This window comes from Tasmannia lanceolata, unplaced genomic scaffold, assembly GCF_043159265.1.
Source record: "Tasmannia lanceolata isolate RefF3 unplaced genomic scaffold, GAP_Taslan_0.1 ptg000002l, whole genome shotgun sequence".
Classification (NCBI taxonomy): Eukaryota; Viridiplantae; Streptophyta; class Magnoliopsida; order Canellales; family Winteraceae; genus Tasmannia; species Tasmannia lanceolata.
Window position 1 is genome coordinate 16,487,286 of NW_027518679.1, and position 22,046 is coordinate 16,509,331.

The 22,046-nt window shown below is 39.0% G+C and overlaps 2 protein-coding genes across 8 annotated transcripts in view; both read left to right on the forward strand.

Annotated features, from left to right (window-relative positions):
* RECQ4A (DNA helicase (RECQl4A)) overlaps window positions 1–13,736 on the forward strand; it is a 49,731-nt gene extending 35,995 nt beyond the window's left edge. For all 7 annotated transcript variants that reach the window (XM_077382215.1, XM_077382375.1, XM_077382457.1 and 4 more), the window contains 15 exons: window positions 219–339; window positions 430–581; window positions 650–785; window positions 3,103–3,226; window positions 3,306–3,376; window positions 3,548–3,616; window positions 4,150–4,278; window positions 4,370–4,528; window positions 5,037–5,117; window positions 5,204–5,365; window positions 5,517–5,572; window positions 12,336–12,468; window positions 12,699–12,793; window positions 12,893–12,970; window positions 13,042–13,736. In XM_077382215.1, coding sequence (XP_077238330.1) covers window positions 219–339; window positions 430–581; window positions 650–785; window positions 3,103–3,226; window positions 3,306–3,376; window positions 3,548–3,616; window positions 4,150–4,278; window positions 4,370–4,528; window positions 5,037–5,117; window positions 5,204–5,365; window positions 5,517–5,572; window positions 12,336–12,468; window positions 12,699–12,793; window positions 12,893–12,970; window positions 13,042–13,480 — 2,005 coding nt within the window. In that variant the 3' untranslated portion in view covers window positions 13,481–13,736. The remainder of the gene's footprint in view (window positions 1–218; window positions 340–429; window positions 582–649; window positions 786–3,102; window positions 3,227–3,305; window positions 3,377–3,547; window positions 3,617–4,149; window positions 4,279–4,369; window positions 4,529–5,036; window positions 5,118–5,203; window positions 5,366–5,516; window positions 5,573–12,335; window positions 12,469–12,698; window positions 12,794–12,892; window positions 12,971–13,041) is intronic.
* A 3,470-nt stretch (window positions 13,737–17,206) lies between these two features.
* LOC143880014 (zinc finger transcription factor YY1-like) overlaps window positions 17,207–22,046 on the forward strand; it is a 28,122-nt gene continuing 23,282 nt past the window's right edge. Inside the window, exons 1-2 of the mRNA XM_077382800.1 lie at window positions 17,207–17,524; window positions 17,902–17,960. Of these exons, the coding sequence (XP_077238915.1) occupies window positions 17,439–17,524; window positions 17,902–17,960 (145 nt within the window). The 5' untranslated portion in view covers window positions 17,207–17,438. The remainder of the gene's footprint in view (window positions 17,525–17,901; window positions 17,961–22,046) is intronic.

The window sequence follows — 22,046 nt, forward strand, 5'->3', positions numbered from 1 at the left end:
CATTCTTTAAGGAGAATATTTGTGCATGTGGACTATAAGGGACCGATGTATTTTCATGTGTATGATGGCTACGTTGTTCAGACATATAGCCATGATCAATAAAATATTAGTAATGGGCTTTTGGAAACAGATGCTCTTCTGTCAATGAATTTGGTGTTGATTTCTTTTTGGGTTGATCATGTTTTGTGTATGAACGGAACACATTGATTTGGGTGCAGAAGCGATGTCCTGTTGAGACACTTGGAGAGATTGCATGCTCGTGGGTCACTTTCTAGAATTGTTATTGATGAAGCTCATTGCGTGAGCCAATGGGGGCATGATTTTAGACCAGATTATCAGGTTTGAGTGCTTGAAATTACTTCATTTAGCATTGTTTACCAGTTTCTAACTGTACAATGCTTGATTACTTGTGATTTTTATCCTGTCCAGGGGCTTGGTATTTTGAAACAAAAGTTCCCTAATACTCCAGTGTTAGCTTTAACCGCTACAGCAACAGCAAGTGTGAAGGAAGATGTTGTGCAAGCTCTTGGTCTTGCAAACTGCATCATTTTCCGACAAAGTTTCAATCGTCCAAATTTGTGGTAAGTGTAGAATAAAATACTTTCCAAATGCAAAGTTTGAAGTGGCTTATCATTTGTATACATTGTAGGTATTCCATAATGCCCAAGACAAAGAAGTGTTTGGATGATATTGACAAATTCATCAGAGAAAACCATTTTGATGAATGCGGTATAATTTATTGTCTTTCAAGAATGGACTGCGAGAAAGTAGCTGACAAATTACAGGTTCATCTCTTCTAAGAGTATTTTTTTAATGTCAGAGATTAATCTGATTGCAAAATTTTCCAGATTACGCGAAGATTTGTGATGAATTGGAGATTCTGGTTTAGTCAAGAACTTACTTTTTCCATTTTGATGCCATGTTGAGGCAATTTATTTTCATAACTGAAAGTTGCAATAGTTTTGCTGCAGATGCATAGTAGTGGAGATAATAGTATGTGTGCCATGTTTATGGCAATGGAAGAATGCTGAATTTCCTGCTATTGTTGTTGAATTGAGAGTATGCTCAAAATTGAGAGAGTGCTCAAAATAAGTGGTTTAAATTTTAAAACCATCCCCTTGGTCCTCCTTTTTATAACTGGTTTAAGTTTCAATTGAGTGGGTCCAACCTATTGGCCAATAAGATATAAGCTCACTTAAGTTATTAACTCTAATAACTTAAGTGATAGGTGGGCCATGATTAAAAAATACAGGTATAAGACAAAGGTGAGGTGCTGTGTGCCCCAGTTGATGTGGACAACCCCTCACATCTAGGCTTCCAAAATGAAAACAAACTAAAATTGAGAGCGTACTAAAAATAAAAACTAACGTCGATCCCCAAAATAGAAAACAATCCTAAAATAGCAGGTGCTCATGGCTGATTCACATCAAACTTTTAGGGTGATTGACCTTTATACCCTTAATGATAAGTGAAATGACCAATATTTCCTTTATTGGCCAGAATTACTACGTTTCGGTCAAATAACCTAAGAATTAACAGTAAAATGTTGTAGTTTATCTTTTTAAAACTTAAATTGTCAACTTTTCTAGCCCAGGTTGTGCTGGTTTCATGGAGGCATTTGCATCAGTTAAACCAAATTGAAAAGCTTCCAATGTGTATTTATCTATTTATCAAATTGATTGTTTAATTGCTAGTTCCGTGGAGCCATTCAAAAAAATAAATAAATAAAAATTGCTAGTTCCAAGGAAGCATTTGCATTTGTAAAGCACAATTGACCAGCTTCCCCTTTGTATTTATCAAATCTTCCATGTCATTGCTAAGTTGATCCCTAGGCAAATCATTTTTAGCACTTTATTTTAGTTATATATATATATATATATGAGGAAAAGGATTGTACGCTCGAGTGTACCAAGGTTATGGTACGCTCGAGTGCCCAATCACATGTGGGCCCACTTTGTTAGGATGATCCAAAGCATTCATTTGAAAGGCCCTTACATAGATGGGGTGTGTACCAAAAATCAGCTCCATAGGATCATCCTAACCCATCCATTTGTGGAGGTCAAAATGGACAGACACTGTTTGTCCACAAATCTGCCCATTTTTGCCCTCCACTTTTGAAGGGGTTAGGATGACTCAATGGAGCTGATTTTTGGTACACACCCTATCTATGACAGGGCCTTGCAAATGAATGCTTTGGATCACCACAAAAATTTTGGGACCCATGTGATTGGGCACTCGAGCGTACAATCCTTTTCCTCTCTCTCTCTCTCTCTCTCTCTCTCTCTCTCTCTCTATATATATATATATATATATATATATATATATATATATATATATATATATATGAGAAAACGGTTTCTACACACAAGTGTAGATAAGTTATCTACACACTAGCTTAAAATACAGTGGAGGGCATATTGTTTGGATTATCCAAACCATTCATTTGATTGGCCCTCACATAGATAGGGTGTCCATAAAAAATCAGCTCCATAGGATCATCCCAACCCTATGATTTGTGGAGGTAAAATGGACGTGTATAAACCTTCACAAATCTGTCCATTTTTTGCCTCCACGGTTCGAAGGGTTAGGATGATCCTATGGAGCTGTTTTTTTGTGGACACCCTATCTATGTGAGGGCCAATCAAATAAATGGTTTGGATCACCCAAACAATGTGGGCCTCCACTGTATTTTAAGCTAGTGTGTAGATAACCTATCTGTGTAGATAACCTATCTACACGTGTGTAGAAACCGTTTTCTCTCTCTCTCTCTCTCTCTCTCTCTCTATATATATATATATATATATATATATTTCTTCTCCATCTAATTGTACTGTTTATCTCATAAAGTAGGCCTAGTTTCATCTACAAGTTTGTTGTTCCCTGCCACTATTATGAATCCGTATCATTGTTTTATGATCCAGCCATAACGGTGGAAGGTTGTAACTAAATGTGAAGCTAAACTTTCATATGAATGCTTTCATTAGCTTTTGATTTTCATTGAGTTTAGATTCACGTTTCTAGTAACTTGTCTAAGGTTATTTCTCATCTTTCAATGTTGTACGTATATTCATTTGCTGTCTAGTGAAAGAATGTATTGTTCAGGAATGTGGCCACAAGGCATCATTTTACCATGGAAGCATGGATCCGCCACATCGAGCTTTTGTGCAAAAGCAGTGGAGCAAAGATGAAATCAATATAATATGTGCTACAGTGGCTTTTGGAATGGGTATTTGTCGAATGAGTTATTAGATTTGCATTTTTTTAAGTCGGCTATTAAATACCACTGACTGACTGTGGGATTTCAGGTATCAACAAGCCTGATGTCAGATTTGTCATTCATCATTCTATTCCGAAATCTATTGAAGGTTACCATCAGGTAATGCGTAAAACTCGTTTCCTTTATAATCTCGTTTTTAATGCAAACATCCAGGGCAGACAAATACTGGGGATGGGACCATTCGCAATTTTCACCTAGCATTTTCAGACTTATTTCTTTTTTTTTATTGAATGGTAATTTCGGACTTATTTCATATTCTGCATTTCGTAGGAATGTGGGCGTGCTGGTAGAGATGGCCAACGTTCATCTTGCGTCTTGTATTACAACTATAGTGACTATGTAAGTTACAGAATTAGCATAGCAGTTCATCCTTTTTGAGGTGTACCGTTGAGTGCATTTGACTTTTGTTATATTAACAATCATGGATCTAAATTTCGATTTCAGGCCGAAACTGAAATTTAGGCCAAAATCGAAATTCTGGCAGAAATCTGGTAAAAAAAAGGTTTAATAAAGGTTTGAAATTTTGGTTTCGGTTTTGGCCTCAGCTGAAAACGAAATTTAGGTGGAAATTTCGGTGGGAATTTTGCTTTCGGTGGGAATTTCGGTGTAAATCTTATAATTTCGATCGAAATTTAAAACCATGGGTTTAACTATTAATTTCGAAATTTCAGCCAAAATTTCAGAAAAATATTTTATTTTTGAGAAAAAATAATTCATTTTCGGCCGAAATTTGAGACAAAACTGAAATTTTGGGTTTGGTCCCAACTGAAATCCAAAATTTCGGTATTCCGGCCGAAATTTAAAACCATGTTAACAATTAAATTGATTTTTTTATTGTTCTTGTTCTTTCTCTTCATTTCTCGCTTATGCAGATCCGAGTCAAGCATATGCTTGTCCAAGGAGTTGTAGAGCAAAGCCCTTTTGTATCTGGATTGAGACGAACTTCTATGGCTAATTCAGGGAGGGTACTCGAAACAAACATTGAGAATCTTTTGCGCATGGTAGCATCCAAAACCACGTCCTTTCATATCTTCATATCTCCACCGTTTGAACGAGATAATTTTACTTATTCGGTGAACTTAACTTTAACAGGTCAGTTATTGTGAGAATGATGTAGATTGCCGTCGCCTCTTGCAACTTGTTCATTTTGGAGAAAAATTTGATCCAACAAACTGTAGAAAGACTTGTGATAACTGTTCCAGAATGTTGAATTTTGTTGAGAAGGATGTTACTGACAAAGCCAAGCAACTGGTCAGAAACAGAATCTCATAGTTTTGTGATATTTCTTTCTTTCTAGTACTACCTATGTCACAAATATCTTCGATATTTTCAAAATATCGCGTTTTTATCGCGACTTTTTGATAAAATGCCAAAATTACGACATATTCCCGAGATTTTAAAAATATAGTGATGTTTTCATTTTTATCATAAAATATGACGATTATATTACGATATTATCCCTATATTTTTACGATATTTTTATTTTATATTTCTTTATTAAATTTTATATATTTATATATATTTTTCAATAATTTTATTTTTATCGTTTTTCCCGATATAAACCTGAAAAAATAAATATTTTTTAATACATCCCAAGATTTTCCCTTGCCGAGAAATTCCTGAGAACGATATTTGTGACAGAATACTACCACCAGATACCAATGCATGCTTAAGTTTTATTTCTCTTTTGTTTGTAAGTAAGTGTCTTACATGCACGGTTTGATCCAGTCTGTTTATTTATGGACTACATTTTGCTTAGGTTGAGTTAGTCAAATCAACGGGCCAACACTATTCAACATCACATATTCTTGAAGTCTACAGGGGTTCCTTGAGCCAAAATGTATGTACACACAATATGTATTTCTACCATGTTGCATATTTTCTCTTAGTTGGAGGATTTTGGTGATCTTGTTTTTGTACAATCAGATTAAGAAGTACAAGCACCACACTTTAAGTCTTCATGGAGCTGGAAAACATTTAGACAAGGGAGAAGCTTCCCGAATATTGCGTCATCTGGTTATCCAGGATTTTCTTGTGGAGGATGTTAAAAAAAGTGACATTTATGGATCTGTATCATCAATTTTAAGGGTATGTAAACTCAGATTTTGATATTTATGTGCTATGAAGAATTCTGATTGGAGGAAAACAATGGTCCTCTTTGTTCTTCCCATCGCATAAGTATTTGGCTAATTTGCATCCTCAAAAAACTATTAATGATCCTATAAATTTCATCCTGCAGGTAAATGAATCTAAAGCGCACAATCTTTGCCTTGGCCAGCAGAGAATTATTCTAAGGTGCAACATTCTATTTCTTTTGACCAAATCAAGTAGCAAACATCTGATTGACAAAAACAACCTGAACGGTTAAGGCATTTTTTGTGGCACAAAAGCCAAATAACAAAAATAAAATCTTGTTCATGTGTCCTAGTGTGCTTATTTCGAAAATAGTTCATTTCAGCTCCGAGCTGCAATGACTTAATGTGCACAGAGACATGCATGTGGTTTTATTTTTGCTCTTTGGTTTTGATGACACAAAACAGTGCTTTCGTTGTTGGGATTATTTTTGTCAATTAGTGTTATATCAGTTAGTCATGCAGTTCGTTTGGTTCCATTTCATAAAAAATTCACATGTCATATTTGTCTGTGTACATCTAGGACTCTGATTATTCTTTGGTTCCATGCATATATTTAGTTTCACAATATCCTGAGTTTTGTTGTGTTTTTGGCTACCATATCAGCAAAAATGCAAAATACCCTTTTTATTTACATGTAGAGTTTAAAAGTACCGGGAGACTACTTGGCTTGTCTCCTCCTTGTCTGCCGATGTAGCATATGATGTTGGAGGATCCCCTTTGGCGCTTCGCGCTTTCACACTAGCCTATGTTTGCTCATTAGTGTAGGTTCTTTTAATCCATTAGAATTAGCCATGTAGGGTTAGGTTGGTTGTTTCACTAGTTTGATGTCCTTAGGGACTGTTTAGTCGCCACATGCCTGGCATCCTCAAGGATGTCCCAAGCAAAAAAAATGCTTTTTTGGTAACTTTGTTGTGTTTGGTTGCCAATTAAGCATCACAATCCCTAGAGACTATTAGACAATATTCAAAGGTAATTATTGCTTGTCTGGTGACATGACACCCTTGTTCCCTACTTGTACCGTCCATGCCAAATTTCTCTAAAAAGGAGGAATTTGGCAAGTAGAATTTTGCTTTTTCTCTTTCTCTCTCTTCCCTCTCTCTTCTCTTTCTATATTGGTAATGACACCCCTCCCATTATTCTTCGAGGTTAGCAACCAAACACTACTTATCACTATTCTACCAGGTAAATCCTAGGAAGATCAAACACTACAAATGTTTGTCTACTCCCTATTGACTACTTATACCACTGATCTAATGGTTTTTTGTCATTGGTAGGGGTAGATTTGTCATTTTAGGTAGATTTTTCATTTTACTTGTAAGGGCTGCCTATAAAAAGCCCATTTTCCTCTCATTTGTAATTAGCTTGGAATTGAATTTGAATTTGAGTTTAGATCTTTGATCTAGATATTAGTTTTAGAGGGAATTCCCTCTTCGCAAGAAGAAGGATCTTGCCACAATTTTCTTTAGAATTTGGAAGATTACAGGCTGAAAATTTCACCCTTTTACAAATTCACTCATCTTCCTCCTTGTGAATCAAGGAGCTTTATCAAAGACATTTTTTCCAGCGTCCTCGCTGAATTCCAGATCCAAGTCGTGAAGAAATTATCAAGGAGAATCCTGAAGGTATATTACTGATGCAAATTGCTGTAAAAACTCATGAGTTTTTAATGTAAATGTCTCTAGAATCTACCCTTTGTAAGTAATTCTCATTTACCTGCTGTTGAATCTCCCAAGGTCCTGGTGAATGTCAGTGGGAATCTATTGCAAATCAATTAGATTCATGTACAATGGATACCATCAGATCTACGCTGAGGATTCTGGAAATTGGATTCAAAGCTCAGTCCATTAACTCATTCCCAAACACAGGTCTATCTATTATATCCAGCCATTGTTCAAACTTCAAAGACATCTGAAAACTAAGAACCTTCTTAAAAGTTCATCTTCTATTTCAACACCTCTGTAGTCGTGACTCGTGACCATTGCCAATTATAAAACAGTTCACTGCTGAACTGGACGATCCTGCTGATGAAAGATCCTTCCAAAACAGATCTGATACCAATTTTACTCGATTAAGGTTAGAAAGTGTTTCATCTCGTGGACTGCTTGGCGATGCTTTGAATCTGGATCATGAAATTCCTATTTGCCCTTGGATATTGGAACTGGCAGTTTCACTTATGCTCTGTTTGGTAGCTTGAAGTTGGGTGGGAGATTAGGAGAAGAAGAAGTCAAAGGAAATTAGACAAGCATGGAAGATGGGGAGGAGATTAGAAGAAGAGTGGTAAGTAGTGCTTTGTTGCGTGGGAAGATTAGCGGAAGATGTGGGGTGTCATTACCAAAATAGAGGGTGGAAGAGAGAGAAAGGGAAGAGAGAGAAAGAGAGAAAATAAAATAAGACAGAATCTTCTCCTAATCTCCCACCCAAATTCCACCAAAATGGTGAAAGATGGGGAGAAGATTAGAGGGGGAACATTGCCGCCACGTAGGAAAAAAGCGAATAATGATGTTTGGAACATGTTTGGTGGTCAAAGGGAGTTTGGACAACCAAACATGCTGTGGGGAGATCTTGGGAAGATCATCTTCCGATCTCCCCAAAATGAGCAACCAAACAGGGCATTAAGTTCTGAAACAGAAATGAACATCTCCACATCTAAGAGAGGAATTTAAGCAGAGATTTTTATCCCTTTTCCCCTGTCCAGTAGCTAGATTGGTTATTTTTTGGCGGAGTTCGAATACGTTGGAATTTTGTTGTTTGAGCGTGCCATAGTAACCTCCAGTTTGTTTAGCTACCATAGTAGCAGCAGAAACCATTTGCGAGAAAAATTCAGTGGGAATATATGAAATAGTATCAATAGTCTCATCTTTACTAGCTGAGATTATTATTTACCCATTAGACCATACCCTGCAAACTAGCAAGACTCTTCTGCTCATTTATCCTGCATCAGCATACCAGCAAACTACTAGCAAAATCCTAGCAAAAAACCACCAAAAAGATGATTTTCTGATAGCAGAATCTTGGGATTATGCCTTGTGTGTGTGTGTGTGTGTGTGTGTCTATATACTATATAGGAGAAGAGAAAAGGAAAGGATTTTTTGAATTATTTGAAAATTCTATGAGAATTACACATCACTTTTTTTGACTTTTTTTAACGAAGGCACCCATTCAACCCACATATTTTCAATCCTACCCCCTCCTTTATACTTTTTAACCAAGGCACCCATTAAAGCCACATAATTTCAATCTTACCCCCCTCCTTTATGCTTTTTTAATAAAAAATCTATAGGGTGATCTTAACCATCCGATTTAAGAGGAACAACATATTATGGAAATCTCTATAGATTGGAGGGCTAAGATCAGCCTATGGAAATGATTTTTGGGGCACAACCTATTTATGTTGTGTTCCATCACATGGACGATTTGGATCAACCTATGATGTGGTCCGTACAGTTCTTTGTCAGCCCGTGCATCGCAAAATTCTATGAGAATTACACATCACTTTTTTTGACTTTTATAACAAAGGCACCCATTCAACCCACATATTTTCAATCCTACTCCCTCCTGTATGCTTTTTAACAAAGGCACCATTAAAGCCACATAATTTCAGTCCTTTATGCTTTTTTAATTATGGAAACCTCTATAGATTGGAGGGCTAGGATCAGCCTATGGAAATGATTTTACGGGCACAACCTATTGATGTTGTCTTCCATCACATGGACGGTTTGGATCAACCTATGATGTGGTCCGTACAGTTCTTCGTCGGCCCGTGCATCGCACAGGGTTTTTTACTAGTATATATATATATATATATATATATATATATATATATAGAGAGAGAGAGAGAGAGAGAGAGAGAGAGAGAGAGAGAGAAAACGGTTCTTACACATATGTGTAGAGAGTTCTCTACACACTAGCTTAAAATACAGTGGGGGCCCACATTGTTTGGGTGATCCAAGCCATCCCTTTTAAAGGCCCTCACATAGATAGGGTGTCTACAAAAAATCAAATCCATAGGATCATCCCAACCCTACGATTTGTGGATGTAAAATGGATGTCTTTAAACCTTCACAAATTAGTCCATCTTTTGCCTCCACAGTTCGAATGGTTAGGATGATCCTATAGATCTGATTTTTTGTGGACACCCTATCTATGTGAGGGCCTTAAAAATGAATGGTTTGGATCACCCAAACAATGTGGGCCCCCACTGTATTTTAAGCTAGTGTGTGTGTAGGAACCGTTTTCTCATATATATATATATATATAGGTAATTACGCCGCTACCACTACTCTATGAGGTTCACAACCAAACAATACTTACCACTATTCTACGAGGAGACTACTTGGGTCGTCTCCTCTTTGTTGACTTCTTTAGTTTTAATTCACCACTCCTCTACGAGGTAATTAGCTGTAACCAAACTGACCCTATCGGTGTAAGAAATGCTTGGGATTGTTTATTTGTCTGACAAATTACATTGTATGCCCTTTGTGCATTGTGGTGTACTAAGTGAATAATGTGTGGGCTAGAGCTTGATTGAGCTATGTTACTAGGATTTTTTTAGGGCAAGATGGTTTATTTATTTTTATTTTTTTAAAATTTAATGGTGGAGCTCTTTTGGGGTTAAGTTGCAGACATCTGATTGACAAAAAACAACCCCAACAGTTAAGGTGCTTTTTGTGTCACGAAAACCAAAGAGCGAAAATAAAACCTCGTTCTTGTGTCCCAGTTTGTTCATTTGGAAAATAGTTCATTTCAGCTCTGAGCTGCAATGACTTCATGTGCACAGGGACATGCACATGGTTTTATTTCCGCACTTTGGTTTTCATGACACCAAACAGTGCTTTCATTGTTGGGGTTATTGTTGTCAATTAGGTCTCTGCTACTCAATCAGTGTTATATCAGTTTACTAATGCGTAAGTGTTTCTCTATATCTATATTCACATATTTGTCTGTTTGTACATCTAGGACTCTGATTATTCTCTGGTTCCATGCATATATTCTTTATTGGTGTAAAAATGCTTGGGATTGTTTATTTCTTTGACAAATTACATTGTGTGCCCTTAGTGCATTATGGTTTACCAAGTGAATGAATGTGTGGGTTAGAGTTTGATTGAGCTATGTTGACCAGGATTTTTTTTTTTTTTGGGCAAGATGGTTTATTTTATTTTATATATTTTAATGGTAGAGCTCTTTTGGGGTTTATGCTCAATTGTACGAGTCTTAGTTTCATTTGAAGTGGGAACAGGTTTGAATGTGGCAATGTGTTAGGACTTAGGAGCAGTTCCCAAAAAATCCAGCCAGTTAGAATGCCCTGAAGTGTCTGTATTAAATGATAATCTATGGTGACACTCTGACCATTTTTCATAATTGTTAAAGTATAAAAGATAAATAACGCCTTTCTCCAACAGCTTAAGCTTTTGGAGAAGTTGGTAAGTTAACATGGTATCAGAGCCAAAGGTCTCGAGTTCAAACTTCCCAGATAGCAAAAATCCAAACCTCCCGGATAGCAAAAATCCACACGCGATGGTCTGCCCAAAGTGGGACCACATGTGCCACGTGTTTGCCAAGTGGGCCACACTTGCGGGGGAGTGTTAAAGTATAAAAGATAAATAACGCCTTTCTCCAACAGCTTATGCTTTTGGAGAAGTTGGTAAGTTAATAATAATTATTAAAGGAACTGAGATATTATTTATTGGTGTAACAAACACTTGGGATTGTTTGTTTGTGTCTGACAAATTACATTGTATGCCCTTACAGCATTATGCTGTGCTTAGTGAATGAATGTGTGGGTTAGAGCTGGGTTGAGCTATGTTGCCCGATATTTTTTCTAGGCAAGACAGTTTATTTATTTATTTTTGTTTTGCGGTCGAGCTCGTTTGGGTTTATGTTGAATTGTATGCCTCTTAGTTTCATGAAGCCGGAACATGTTCGAGTTAGCGGTCACATTTGGCTGATGATTGATAAAATGAAGTGCATCTCAGGTGAAAATATGTGCATGCTTGCTTGCTCTCTTGACTGTACCCTATTTCTCTATTCTGTGGGGAATTCAAGAGAGAGACATTAACTTCTTTAGCCTTAGGAGATGAAGAGCTACATGGTAATATTGATGTTGCAAAGATAATTTCCCTCTTGCCTTGTTTACGAAGTTTATGTTTGGAATGTTTACGATCTGGTTATGTGGGGTTTGTGATGGGTTTCAGTGTCCTTATGGAGCCCTTCACAGTTGGCTCCTTGATGGTGTTTGATGTTTAACTTTGATGGCAGTAACAGGGGTGAGTATGGGCCATCCAGGTTTTGTGGTGTAGCTCGTCAGGTGAACTGCTCTTATATTCCTTTGGGTGAGGGTGAGATGGGTGTACCAGGTCAAACATGGAAGTCCTTATGTCATTCTTTTAGAGATGTATTATTTTCCAGATCTTCACCATGCACATTGTTAAATGAGGGCTATTTTCCATAACTTTATTCTGCTTACCTCCTGCTCTCCCCCTCCCTATCACTGGCCTTGCCTTTTAACGGAATCTTTTACTTTTTACTGGCAATTGATGGGTTCAAAGCTTTTATTTACGCAAAGGGGACTTAGGGGAGAGTGGCTTAACCTATGACTTAGTTGAATTGCATCGTTGGGGTTTGTTTCCCAAGCATTGTTATTAGGTCCCTGTCATTTCTAGTTGGCCATTTCTGGTCAAAGAAAAATTTGCCATTTGCATGTAAATAAATTGTCGCCCCCCTCCCCTCGCGGGACCAAAAAAAGAAAAAGAAAAGAAAAGAAAACCAAAAGCATTAGCCCAAATGTTTGACATGGCTTACATTTCTGAATTCTGCAGGGTTCTGTTTTCATTCGATGATTTGTAAGCATTTTTTATTGAAACTTGTCAATTTTATACCATCAACACACACATGTAAACCTATTAGTATTACCTGTTATCCTGCAGGTTCCCAGTACTTGTAAAAGCAGGTAAGCTAAACAGATCTGAAGCGACACCGGCAAAAGGCACATTGCTTCCAGGAAAGATGACCTCCCCGCAGTACGATAGTCCTGCCCAACCTCAAAACGAAGTAGACTTGGTAAAACACAAATTTATACTGCATATTGATTTCTTTCTTTTTTACACCATTTTCCTTATGCTCCGTTTCTTTCGACATAAAAAATGGACGTAAAATTTGTTTTATGTTCATTTTTACAACATAAAACAAATTTTACATCCATTTTTACGTTGAAAGAAATGGAACCTTATTCATTTTTTTTCATATTATTTTGGACTGTTGAGATGATTGCCTTGTAATTTCTATTGCAGAATTTATCAGCCAAACTTTATTCTGCTTTGCGTATGCTTCGAACCGTTCTTGTCAAGGAAGCTGGTGAGGGGGTCATGGCATACCACATATTTGGGTGAGTTACTTTCGTACATTACATTCCTCTTTATGACCTCCTTACATAAACCTGGGACAGACCCAACTCCTGAGAAAATTTTCTTTGTTTGAACTTTAGGAATGCCACCTTGCAACAGATCAGCAAGAGAATTCCTAGAACAAAGGAAGAGCTTCTTGAGATAAGTGGCATTGGCAAGTAAGATTCCATTCTGTTTGAATTCACGTCACTCATCCAAAGTACATATTTACTAACATAACTTGATTTAGGGCAAAGATAACCAAATATGGGGACCGGGTATTGGAAACCATTGAGTCTACGATCAAGGATTACCAAATGACAGAAAAGAACAGTAGTAGTAATGAAAATACTGAGGCAATCAAGCGGAGGAGGTACTCGATAGGCGCCTCACACTCTCCGGAGGATGATGACTTCACTGAGAGTACTTGTCTCTCAAAGAAAAGGACAATGATAAAAGGGCCCCCAAACAATAACAGTGGGTTTGGTAATTCTCTATACGATGACCGATGCATAGATATCGATCTAGATTCTGATGATTCCATAAATGAGGCAGAGATTGAGGGCTCATATTCAGTAGCGAAGCAGAATGAAAGTGGTAGAATCTTGCCTCAGTGGTCAAAGCCAGGGCATAGAGGTAGCAACCGAGTTGGGAATCTGTTTGAGGAATATGTATTCAAGAAGGGTTAGACATTAGATAATTGTGGTTAGCTCTGTGAGGCATTACATCATTGAGTCAATCACAGTTTTGGGCCTTATGAGAATGTTATGTTGTTCACTTGAGTTTGTTATTATTTTACGTCTTAATCTCCTATGTAATCGAGCTTTTTTATGCAGTTGTTGCGACTTGGAAAAGAGGGCATGTTTTGTTGCAGCCGAAACTAAATTAGAGTACAACATGCATATTCTTATACCAAAAGCATGCAATTGACGAGTCTCAGAGCATTTTCTTATTGGTGTTTTGATTGAATTGAGGTTCATATAGATAAAAAATGATTATCACATAGGGGCATGGGGATAGCTATCCCTCGACAACTAGTGTACATCTGTTTTCAGAACCCCCTTGTTTTGTTTTCTAGCCTGTTCCTAGGTTGAAAACAAGAGGATGCTGGAAAAGGGGTACACCGGTTGGTGAGTATAGCTATTCTGGGATAGCTATTCCCTTGCATAATTTCCCTTTTTAGGTGCTGCAATGGAAAATATGTCTAGCTAGTAATTTGTAGAGGAAGATGTTATCAGCACAACCATGTTTTAATAATTGCATAGACCCAGCTTGTCTTTTCTTTATTAGTTGGCTCGTGAGAGCTTTTTGGGAACTTTAATAACCTTTTTGACAGCTCTTTAAATACAAGAGACAAGATGCATTAGTGAAAATATCAAAACATGGTTATGCTGATGTCATTTGCCTTCTTAAATTTCTATTTCCAGTTATTTACGGAGGACCGGATATCTTTCATTCTAGGGTGCCTAAAAAATCATGCCTTCCTCACACACATACTGCGTTACGTTTGAAGACTCTACCCTCCACTCAAGTAGTGCAATTCTATCACTAAATTGTTAAAGATTTTTCAAAATCAAGTGTTTTTGGTCAAAACAATTTTTGGAAAATATTTTCTTTAAGTGTGTTTTGGAAAAGGAAAAACTTTTCTTTGGAAATAGTTGCTTTTTGCAAGAGAAAGATAATAGTGTATTGTAGTTGAAAAGATAGTCCCAAATCGGATGAGAGAAAAGAAAGAGAAGGGCTTATAAAGCACTACACTTTTCTATTACTTGTTTGATTGCACATTGGGTTGAACTCATGGTTGGACCCGCGGGACGGTGCAACGCACCGTTCGCGCACGCGCGGCGTGGGCAATGGGCTATAGGGCGCATAGTGGCGCTTTATTGGCGCTTTTTTAGGCGCACTTTGCACTTCGCACGCCCCGCATCGTAAGCCCAAGCCCAGTGTCGAATAGTTCAATTGGGTTGGGCTTTGATTCGAGCACAACGGTCGGCCCAGCGGGCCCAGTGCTCCAACGGTCAGTGGGTGCGATCCATTGGGTTGTGTCCCTTCCCCAACGGTCAAGGATCTAAGGGGTGCGATCTGTACCATAGATGGATCATCTAACGGTTAGATGGGAGGACGGGAATTTAAATATCCCAACAGACTCTCTAGGATTGATCTGGTTCGTTGAATCGCGTATGGGCGCGATCTAACGGCCAGAATTCAAACCGATCTGTAAAGACTCTATACTGGGGTGCTTTTCACACTGAAAAGACACCAGAGGCTCTATAAAAGTTGCAGAACCCAACCATTTCAAAGTACAATCGAATTTACCAATTTCTGGATAAATTCTTAAGACTTCTAGTGCATTATACTCTCTTTCTTGCTCCCACCAAAAATTTGTTTTACTAAACTATTTTCTTATTGTTTATCTAATTACTGTTATACTGCAGTAACAGAAATTAGACTGATTCTCTCAGGCTTGTAAGATTCTAAGGGCATTTCGGATTTGACTCCGCTTGTGCATAGCGTCGTCAAATTAGTAGGACATTCCTACTGGCTTCATTGTATCTTGGAGGCAGTTCGCGGATCCCCTTTGCACACTTCTAGTGGGGGTGAAATCTGTCTTAAGGAAAGCGATTTCGCGCCTTGAAGCAAATTGGTTACTGCTTTTTCTTTCCAACAGATACAGAATTATTTCACTAACATAAATGATACTTCAAAGTTTAGACCATTTGACCGATCATACCCACAAAGTTTTGATTCGTGAATAATTCAAAGAATTAATTGCTGCAAAAAATGTATAGATATGTGTGGGAAGAGCTGGAAAAAAAATGGAAAGATGAACGTTTTTTTTTATTTTTTTGTTTTCTGGAAAACACTTTGGAAACGGTATTCAATGTGTATTTATTGCTTTTATGGGGATTTGAGCTCTCTCTATTTGTTTTTTTAGCGGACATGGCTCCAATAGCCGATGCCCGTGCTTTTTTTCTTTCTCCCCAAACGGAATCCCATTTTCTTGCCGGTGCTTCTTTTTTTTTCCCTACTTACGCAATGTTTATCGAGAGAAATTATACAGTGGTATTACAACAATAAGGCCTTTGTCCAGTGGAGGTACCGCCCTTAATATTTGATCTAACTGCAGTTTTCTCAAAATGTGAGCTGCTTTTGGATCAAATATGAAGGGTGGTACCTCTACTCTACTGTATAGTTGCAAGGCCTTGCACCATATAAAAACTCATATATTGAAACAACAAGAAGCATATAAGAGTGGTTAAGTGTATATATCTTAGGAGAAATTATATGATGAAGGGCCGTATGAACATGTACTCATCATCCCATAGTTGATATTTGATCCAACAACAGCTTGCCTTTTGAGGAGCCGCTGTTGGATCAAATATCAAGGGTGGTACCCTTATCGTACCACCTTTACTTGTTTACACAGCCCTTAATCATATAATTTCTCATCTCTTAGATCATGAGAATAATATGGTCGGGGCCTACCTTGTTCCAAGATCTCGGTTATTTGGCCCTACCAAGGGTTTAGAGAGAGATGTACCTGTCACCAAGTTTTAAAATTTCGACCGAAATCTGAAATATGAAATTTCGGTCCACAATTTCAGGTTTTGTTTGAGACTGAAACTGAAATTGGGTAAACTCGAAACGTTACCAAATTTCTGACTGAAATTTCGAAATTTCGTTTCCCCCAAATTTCGGGCCGGAATTTAAGGAATATCACCAAAAAATTTGGGTTTTATTTATTATTTAATATTATCCCAAAATTTCAGCCGAAATTACTAAAATTTTGGCCGAAATTTTTTAGGGGATAAAATATTACGTTAATTGATTTCGAGAGATTTCATCTGAAATTTCAAAATTTCAGCTGACATTTCAGTTTCGGTGAGGACCGAAACGCACTCCGAAACCGAAATTTAAAACCTTGCCTGTCACAACTAGTAAAAGGGGTCGAATTCATCATAGGGAAGGGGGATGGATTTACAAAATAATTTATCAAAGAACAAGAACGTAGGACAGCAAGTCCAAGGACAAAATATTAAAAAATAACCCCATCTTGGTGTCCCCATGGCCCATGTCCAATGCTCGTGGAAGGAATAAGTAGGGGTGCAACTCCGGTCAGGTCAGATCAGATCAGATCGGGTTGAGGCCAATCCTAACCTAACCTAAGATAGCAGTCCCTCAACCCTAGCCCAACTCAACCCAAGCCTCGGGTTGAGGATGGTCAACCCTAAACCAACCCATCTACCCTAAACCGAGTCAGGTTGGCTCGGATTGACCTCAGGCAAAACAGAAAAATACAATGACCCAAAGAAACTTAAGATAAAATTAGAGGATGGAGGTCGGGTTCGATGGGGTCGCGTCGCCAAGGCCTCAACCCTAACCCAACCCAACCCAACCCGAGCCAAAATCGGCCTGAAAGCCCGAACCAAGTTGCATCCCCAGGAATAGGAATAAGGCGGGAGTAGAATTAGCACGACCCGTAGGAATGAAAGGAACAAGATCAGTGGGTTTATTTCGTTTTTGGTTTTCCGGTCTTTCCTTCCCCATTCCTGTCTCCTTTTCCCAATAAAGCTCATCTTTTCCTAACCCTAATCACCCATTCCTAGAGATTTTGCCACTCCTCCTGCCAAAACCCTAGCTAGGGAAATGGAACTTCAGATGAATCACCATCTCTTCGAGAAGCGCCCGATTCTCAAGGACAAGACTCCTGCTGTCAAATGGTTCAAGGAATGGTAATAATCTCATGTTGAGGATTTTGTTTTTCTTGCCCTTGAAGTATTATATGCACCTGATTGATGATTATTTGCACCTTAAGCAACCGTTTGGATACATGGATTTTATAATTCAGGACTAAAACCTCGATTTTACAATACTGGATTATAAAATCGAGGTTTTTGCTTATTAAATCAAGGTTTGAGCTTATAAAATTCAGGTTCTAACTTCTAAAATCTAGGATTTTACAATCCTGAATTATAAAATCCCTGTATCCAAGCATAGTGTAAAGGAGTTCAAATCCATTCACACTTTCTCAGATGCGGCTTATTTCTTGTTTTTCTTCTTTCCTCTTTCTTCTGTTTAAATCTTGCTAATAAACACTCTTATCTTCTAGGGTTCCTCAAGAGGTTGTTTCAACTGGTGGGAAATGCTACCTTTTGAAATGGGTTACAGGTAAATTCTGTCGGTTTTCTACAATTTGTCAAATTTTCCATTCCTGAGGAAATTGAATCAATCGGAGCTCTTTCTTGTATCTCCTTCTTCATTGTTTCATGGGTATATGTAGAATCAATATCTCTGTTATTTGTTATTTATTATTGCTTGTTAATATATATCTTGGGTAGAAATTCCTGATGAAGTAGGTGACTGTCCTCTTGGTGTCATATTTACGATCATTATTTATCTATGGGTGGGGTGACGGTGTTGTTGTTGATAACACCATTTATTTGGCACAATGTAGGCTACTATGACTATAATCCAGCTAGTAACACATTAGTACAGTATACCGGTGTCCCCGGCCAGAACCACACGTGCAAGTTTCCCTGCTTGTGGCTCGTCCGTGCTTTCTGAGGCGCTGGCAGCGCTGCCTGTGACTCAGCATGGGAGAAGGGGGCTAAACTGCATGTTGACATTTCATTGGCTGTGTTTACCGGGAAAAGAATTCAACTTTTGCTTTAAGCAGGGCAGGAACTCCTCTTTTTTTGGTTCTTAGGTTTTGTGTATAATTTCGCTCCGAGGGACCGTAGAACGGAATGCTGCAGAAGGGAAGTGGCCTATGTATTTGCATGACCCCTGCAGATTTATAGTAGCTCGGTCATCGATAGGCCTCTCCTTATTCAGTCTATAGGGCGGGGCTACAGACCAACAATCCATAGTAGAGGGCTGGCTCATCAATCGAACACGGAGCGGAGAATCTGGGGCAAAAAGGTTGCCACAAAGTTAAACAATCTCACAGAATCTACTAATCTAATTATTTGAATCTGAATTAATAGAGAATTTGACTTTGATTTGATCATACCATATCAAAGAAAAAATTCTTAAAATAGTAGCCCGCTAGCTTCTCTTTCACCATTTTGTGTTTTTTTTTATATGGAGAGTTCAGACATGTCATATCAAAGCAAAAACTTGGACATTTCTCGGTCAATAGGGAATTTACCAATATAGAAGAAAGTAGATTTACTTGAGTTAATAGTATAGCAACCTGTTCCTACTTTTGGGAACCGGAGACGTCGCCGGTTGGTGAGAAGGTTTCGTCGTCTGATGACGACGCTAAGTAGAACATGGGGCTCGGAGGGTTACTGTTGCTGGTCGGATTAATCATCCGGGGAGGAGATGGGTTTTGAAAGGTAGTAAGCACAGTCTCGGAAGTGTGATTGTCAGGAGTCGAGCTCCTTCTCCGGCGTGTCCCAATCGTCTGAGTGTGGGATCTTCTGGGTGGGCTTGCTATATCCCTTCCCGTTTCAGTTGCCTCTTCTTCGTTGGTTGATCCGTTTGTATCGGATTCTCTGATTATTTCTTCCTTGTCGTCTTCTTCTTCTTCTTCCTCTTCTCCGTCAGTATCGGTGGCAGTACTCTCTGAGTCAGAGGCTGACTTTCCTACAGTATATACTTCTGGTTCATCATACTCAGAATCAGTCTCTGAATCGTTTTCCTCTTCGATCTCTTCTTCTTCTTCCGTTTCATCCTCCGACGTAGGAGGAGAGAGGGGTCTGCACATCGTGTCTCAGGAAAGATTGTTTTTGCTCAAGTGTTTAAATGGAGGAGTACACGAAGAATATGCGTTCAACTGGATTGGAGAAGAATCGATTTATATTCCACTCTGATCTCGGCAATTGTCACTACGATGGCCGGGGGACAAATTCCTACTTCACAGGAGGGGAAAAATCAGACGTCCGGTGGAAGATTAAAAAAAGTCGCTGAGAGGAGCGACTGCAAAGGGTTATAGACAGAAGAAAAGCAAGTAACATGGGGGACTGGAGGTGCTCTAAGTGCAACTTCTTAAACTTCAGAAGAAGACCCGAATGTTACAGATGCAGGAAGGTGTGGTCGGGTTTCGATCAAAATATCCCAGCTGGTTACCAAAGAAATCTCCCGTCTAGCTCAACTAGAACTATAAAGAAGAATATCTCCGGAAATTCTCTGAACAATAGACCGGAGGGGAAGGTATCAAGGAGCACAGTAGAGACAGTTGGGAGTCAGCCGGTGGTGGAAGTTGACGCCATAATTCCGGAGATGAAAGATAGTATTTCTATATGCCCTGAGGAAATATGGGCTTAATCCATTGAGCTGGGCTCCAGATTTGACCTCCAACAAACTTTTTGGGGTAAAACTAGAACTGGAACAGTTAAAGACTCTACGGAGTTAAAGAGGTGGCTAGAGAACGCTTCGGAGATTTCAGCTGAGTTTTCGCTTTGGCAGATAGCCCCAGGGGAGTTTGCTATAACGTCTTCTCCGGATGCCTCATATGTTGACTGCAGGCTTTGGTGGTCTAATGCCAAGGATAGTCCTTTTGAAGAGCTACGTGAATGGAAGGATAAATTCTCTGGGAATTTCACGTCTTCATGGTGGTCGATTGTAGGGCTCCCTCCACATGCATGGGTGGTGGAAAACTTTAGAAAAATAGGCTGTCGTATTGGAAGGGTGTTAGCAACAGATGGATCCTGTGATGAAGGTAATGGTTATGAGAACGCGCTAATTCTACTTATGACATCATCAACCGCCCCAGATTCTGTGAAATTACCGGTATGCATAGATGAAACAGTGTATTGGGTGATTGCGGCAAGAAATATTAAACGTCCGGCCGTACACAATGTTCGACAATCAGCGGAAACATCAGCTTTATTCAAGCAACCTTGGTCGGGAAATCTCTGTAAATTCGGTAATGGACAGTCGGAGAAGACAATGGCGCACGGTAGTACTCATGCGGTGGTGGGTCTAACAAGCGCGTCTTCCTTTATTCACCTACCCTCCTACGTGTCGGTCGCAGATAGAGATAGCGTGAGGAAAAGAAAAATTGGGACGAGTGGCATGCACGTCGTTTCTGGTCTACAGTGGCAGGGAGTCGTGGCGAATGGAGAAAGCTTCTCCATTCGGCGGAAAACAGCTGTTCAAAGATCAATTCCCCAGGTTCTCGCATCTCCGTTGATTCGAATAGAGTCTCCCCCTCCGTCGGATTGGTGTATCTCGAATTTGTGGGCCCCTCAAAGCCCGCCTAATGCTCTGGGCCTGAATGAAAAGTGTTCTAATGGGCTTTCTCCATTTAACTCTTTGAATAGGGATGAAGCCCATCGCGACGGATTTAAAGCAAGGGAGAATAGCACATCTTCACCTCTTATACAATTATCGGCTTTGGTTGAGCATTCGAAGTTTTCGGAATCTAGTATACTTCTTCTTGGTGATATGGCATCGGCTGGAAAATCTCGTCTAGTGGTCAACCTTTTTGAGGAATTTGCCGGAGTTTTCTATGATGAACCTAATCTTGAAGGAGCTCAGGAGGGTTACGTTCCATTACAGGGAGGATGTTTGGATCATAATGATTTGGAATCCTCAGATCTAGATAATCTTTCTTGTGTGACCAGTGCCTTGATTCAAATCTCCGGGGAGGCACAAGGGGGTTCTGTCTCAGGTAAGGAAGTGAACCCTAGCCAAGCATGGGTGGACCCATCAGAGAGAGGCCGAAACGATCTATGTTCTAGCCGAATGATGAATGGTATTTCTCAGTCCGGTAGGAGGAAGAGTACGGTTGAGGCAGAATATAGCGGAGGGGGTTTGTCTTCCCAAGAAGCTTCAGAAAAAGATAGCCTAGGTTTAGTTTTAAGAGTGGAGGAAAATATTAGTCCTATTTCCTGGGTCGATCCCAAATCAGAACTTCTGGAAATTTTTGTGAACCATATAATTTCCACCAGCAGAGTCTTGGGATTGACATACTCAGGGCCGGAAGATCAATTGCGGTCTATGTTCAGAGTTGCGGAGCTTCGAGAAATGGATCATAGGAATTTTTCAGATCCTTCAAGTGTTGAAGGCGTCAGGAAGATGTTACGGGAGCTAACCAAACTAAAATCGGATGTGAACTATGAAAACTCTACCGCTAGTAAGAAAGTGGTCCGAAATACGAGAAGTAATGGTAGAAATTGCCCCAGGGGAAGTGCACTGCGGTCGTATGGTTTTACATGAAGATTATATCTTGGAATGTAAATGGGTTGGGGTCCTTGGAAAAAAAGGCACAGGTTAAAGAAATAGTAAAAAGTAATAAGCCGATTA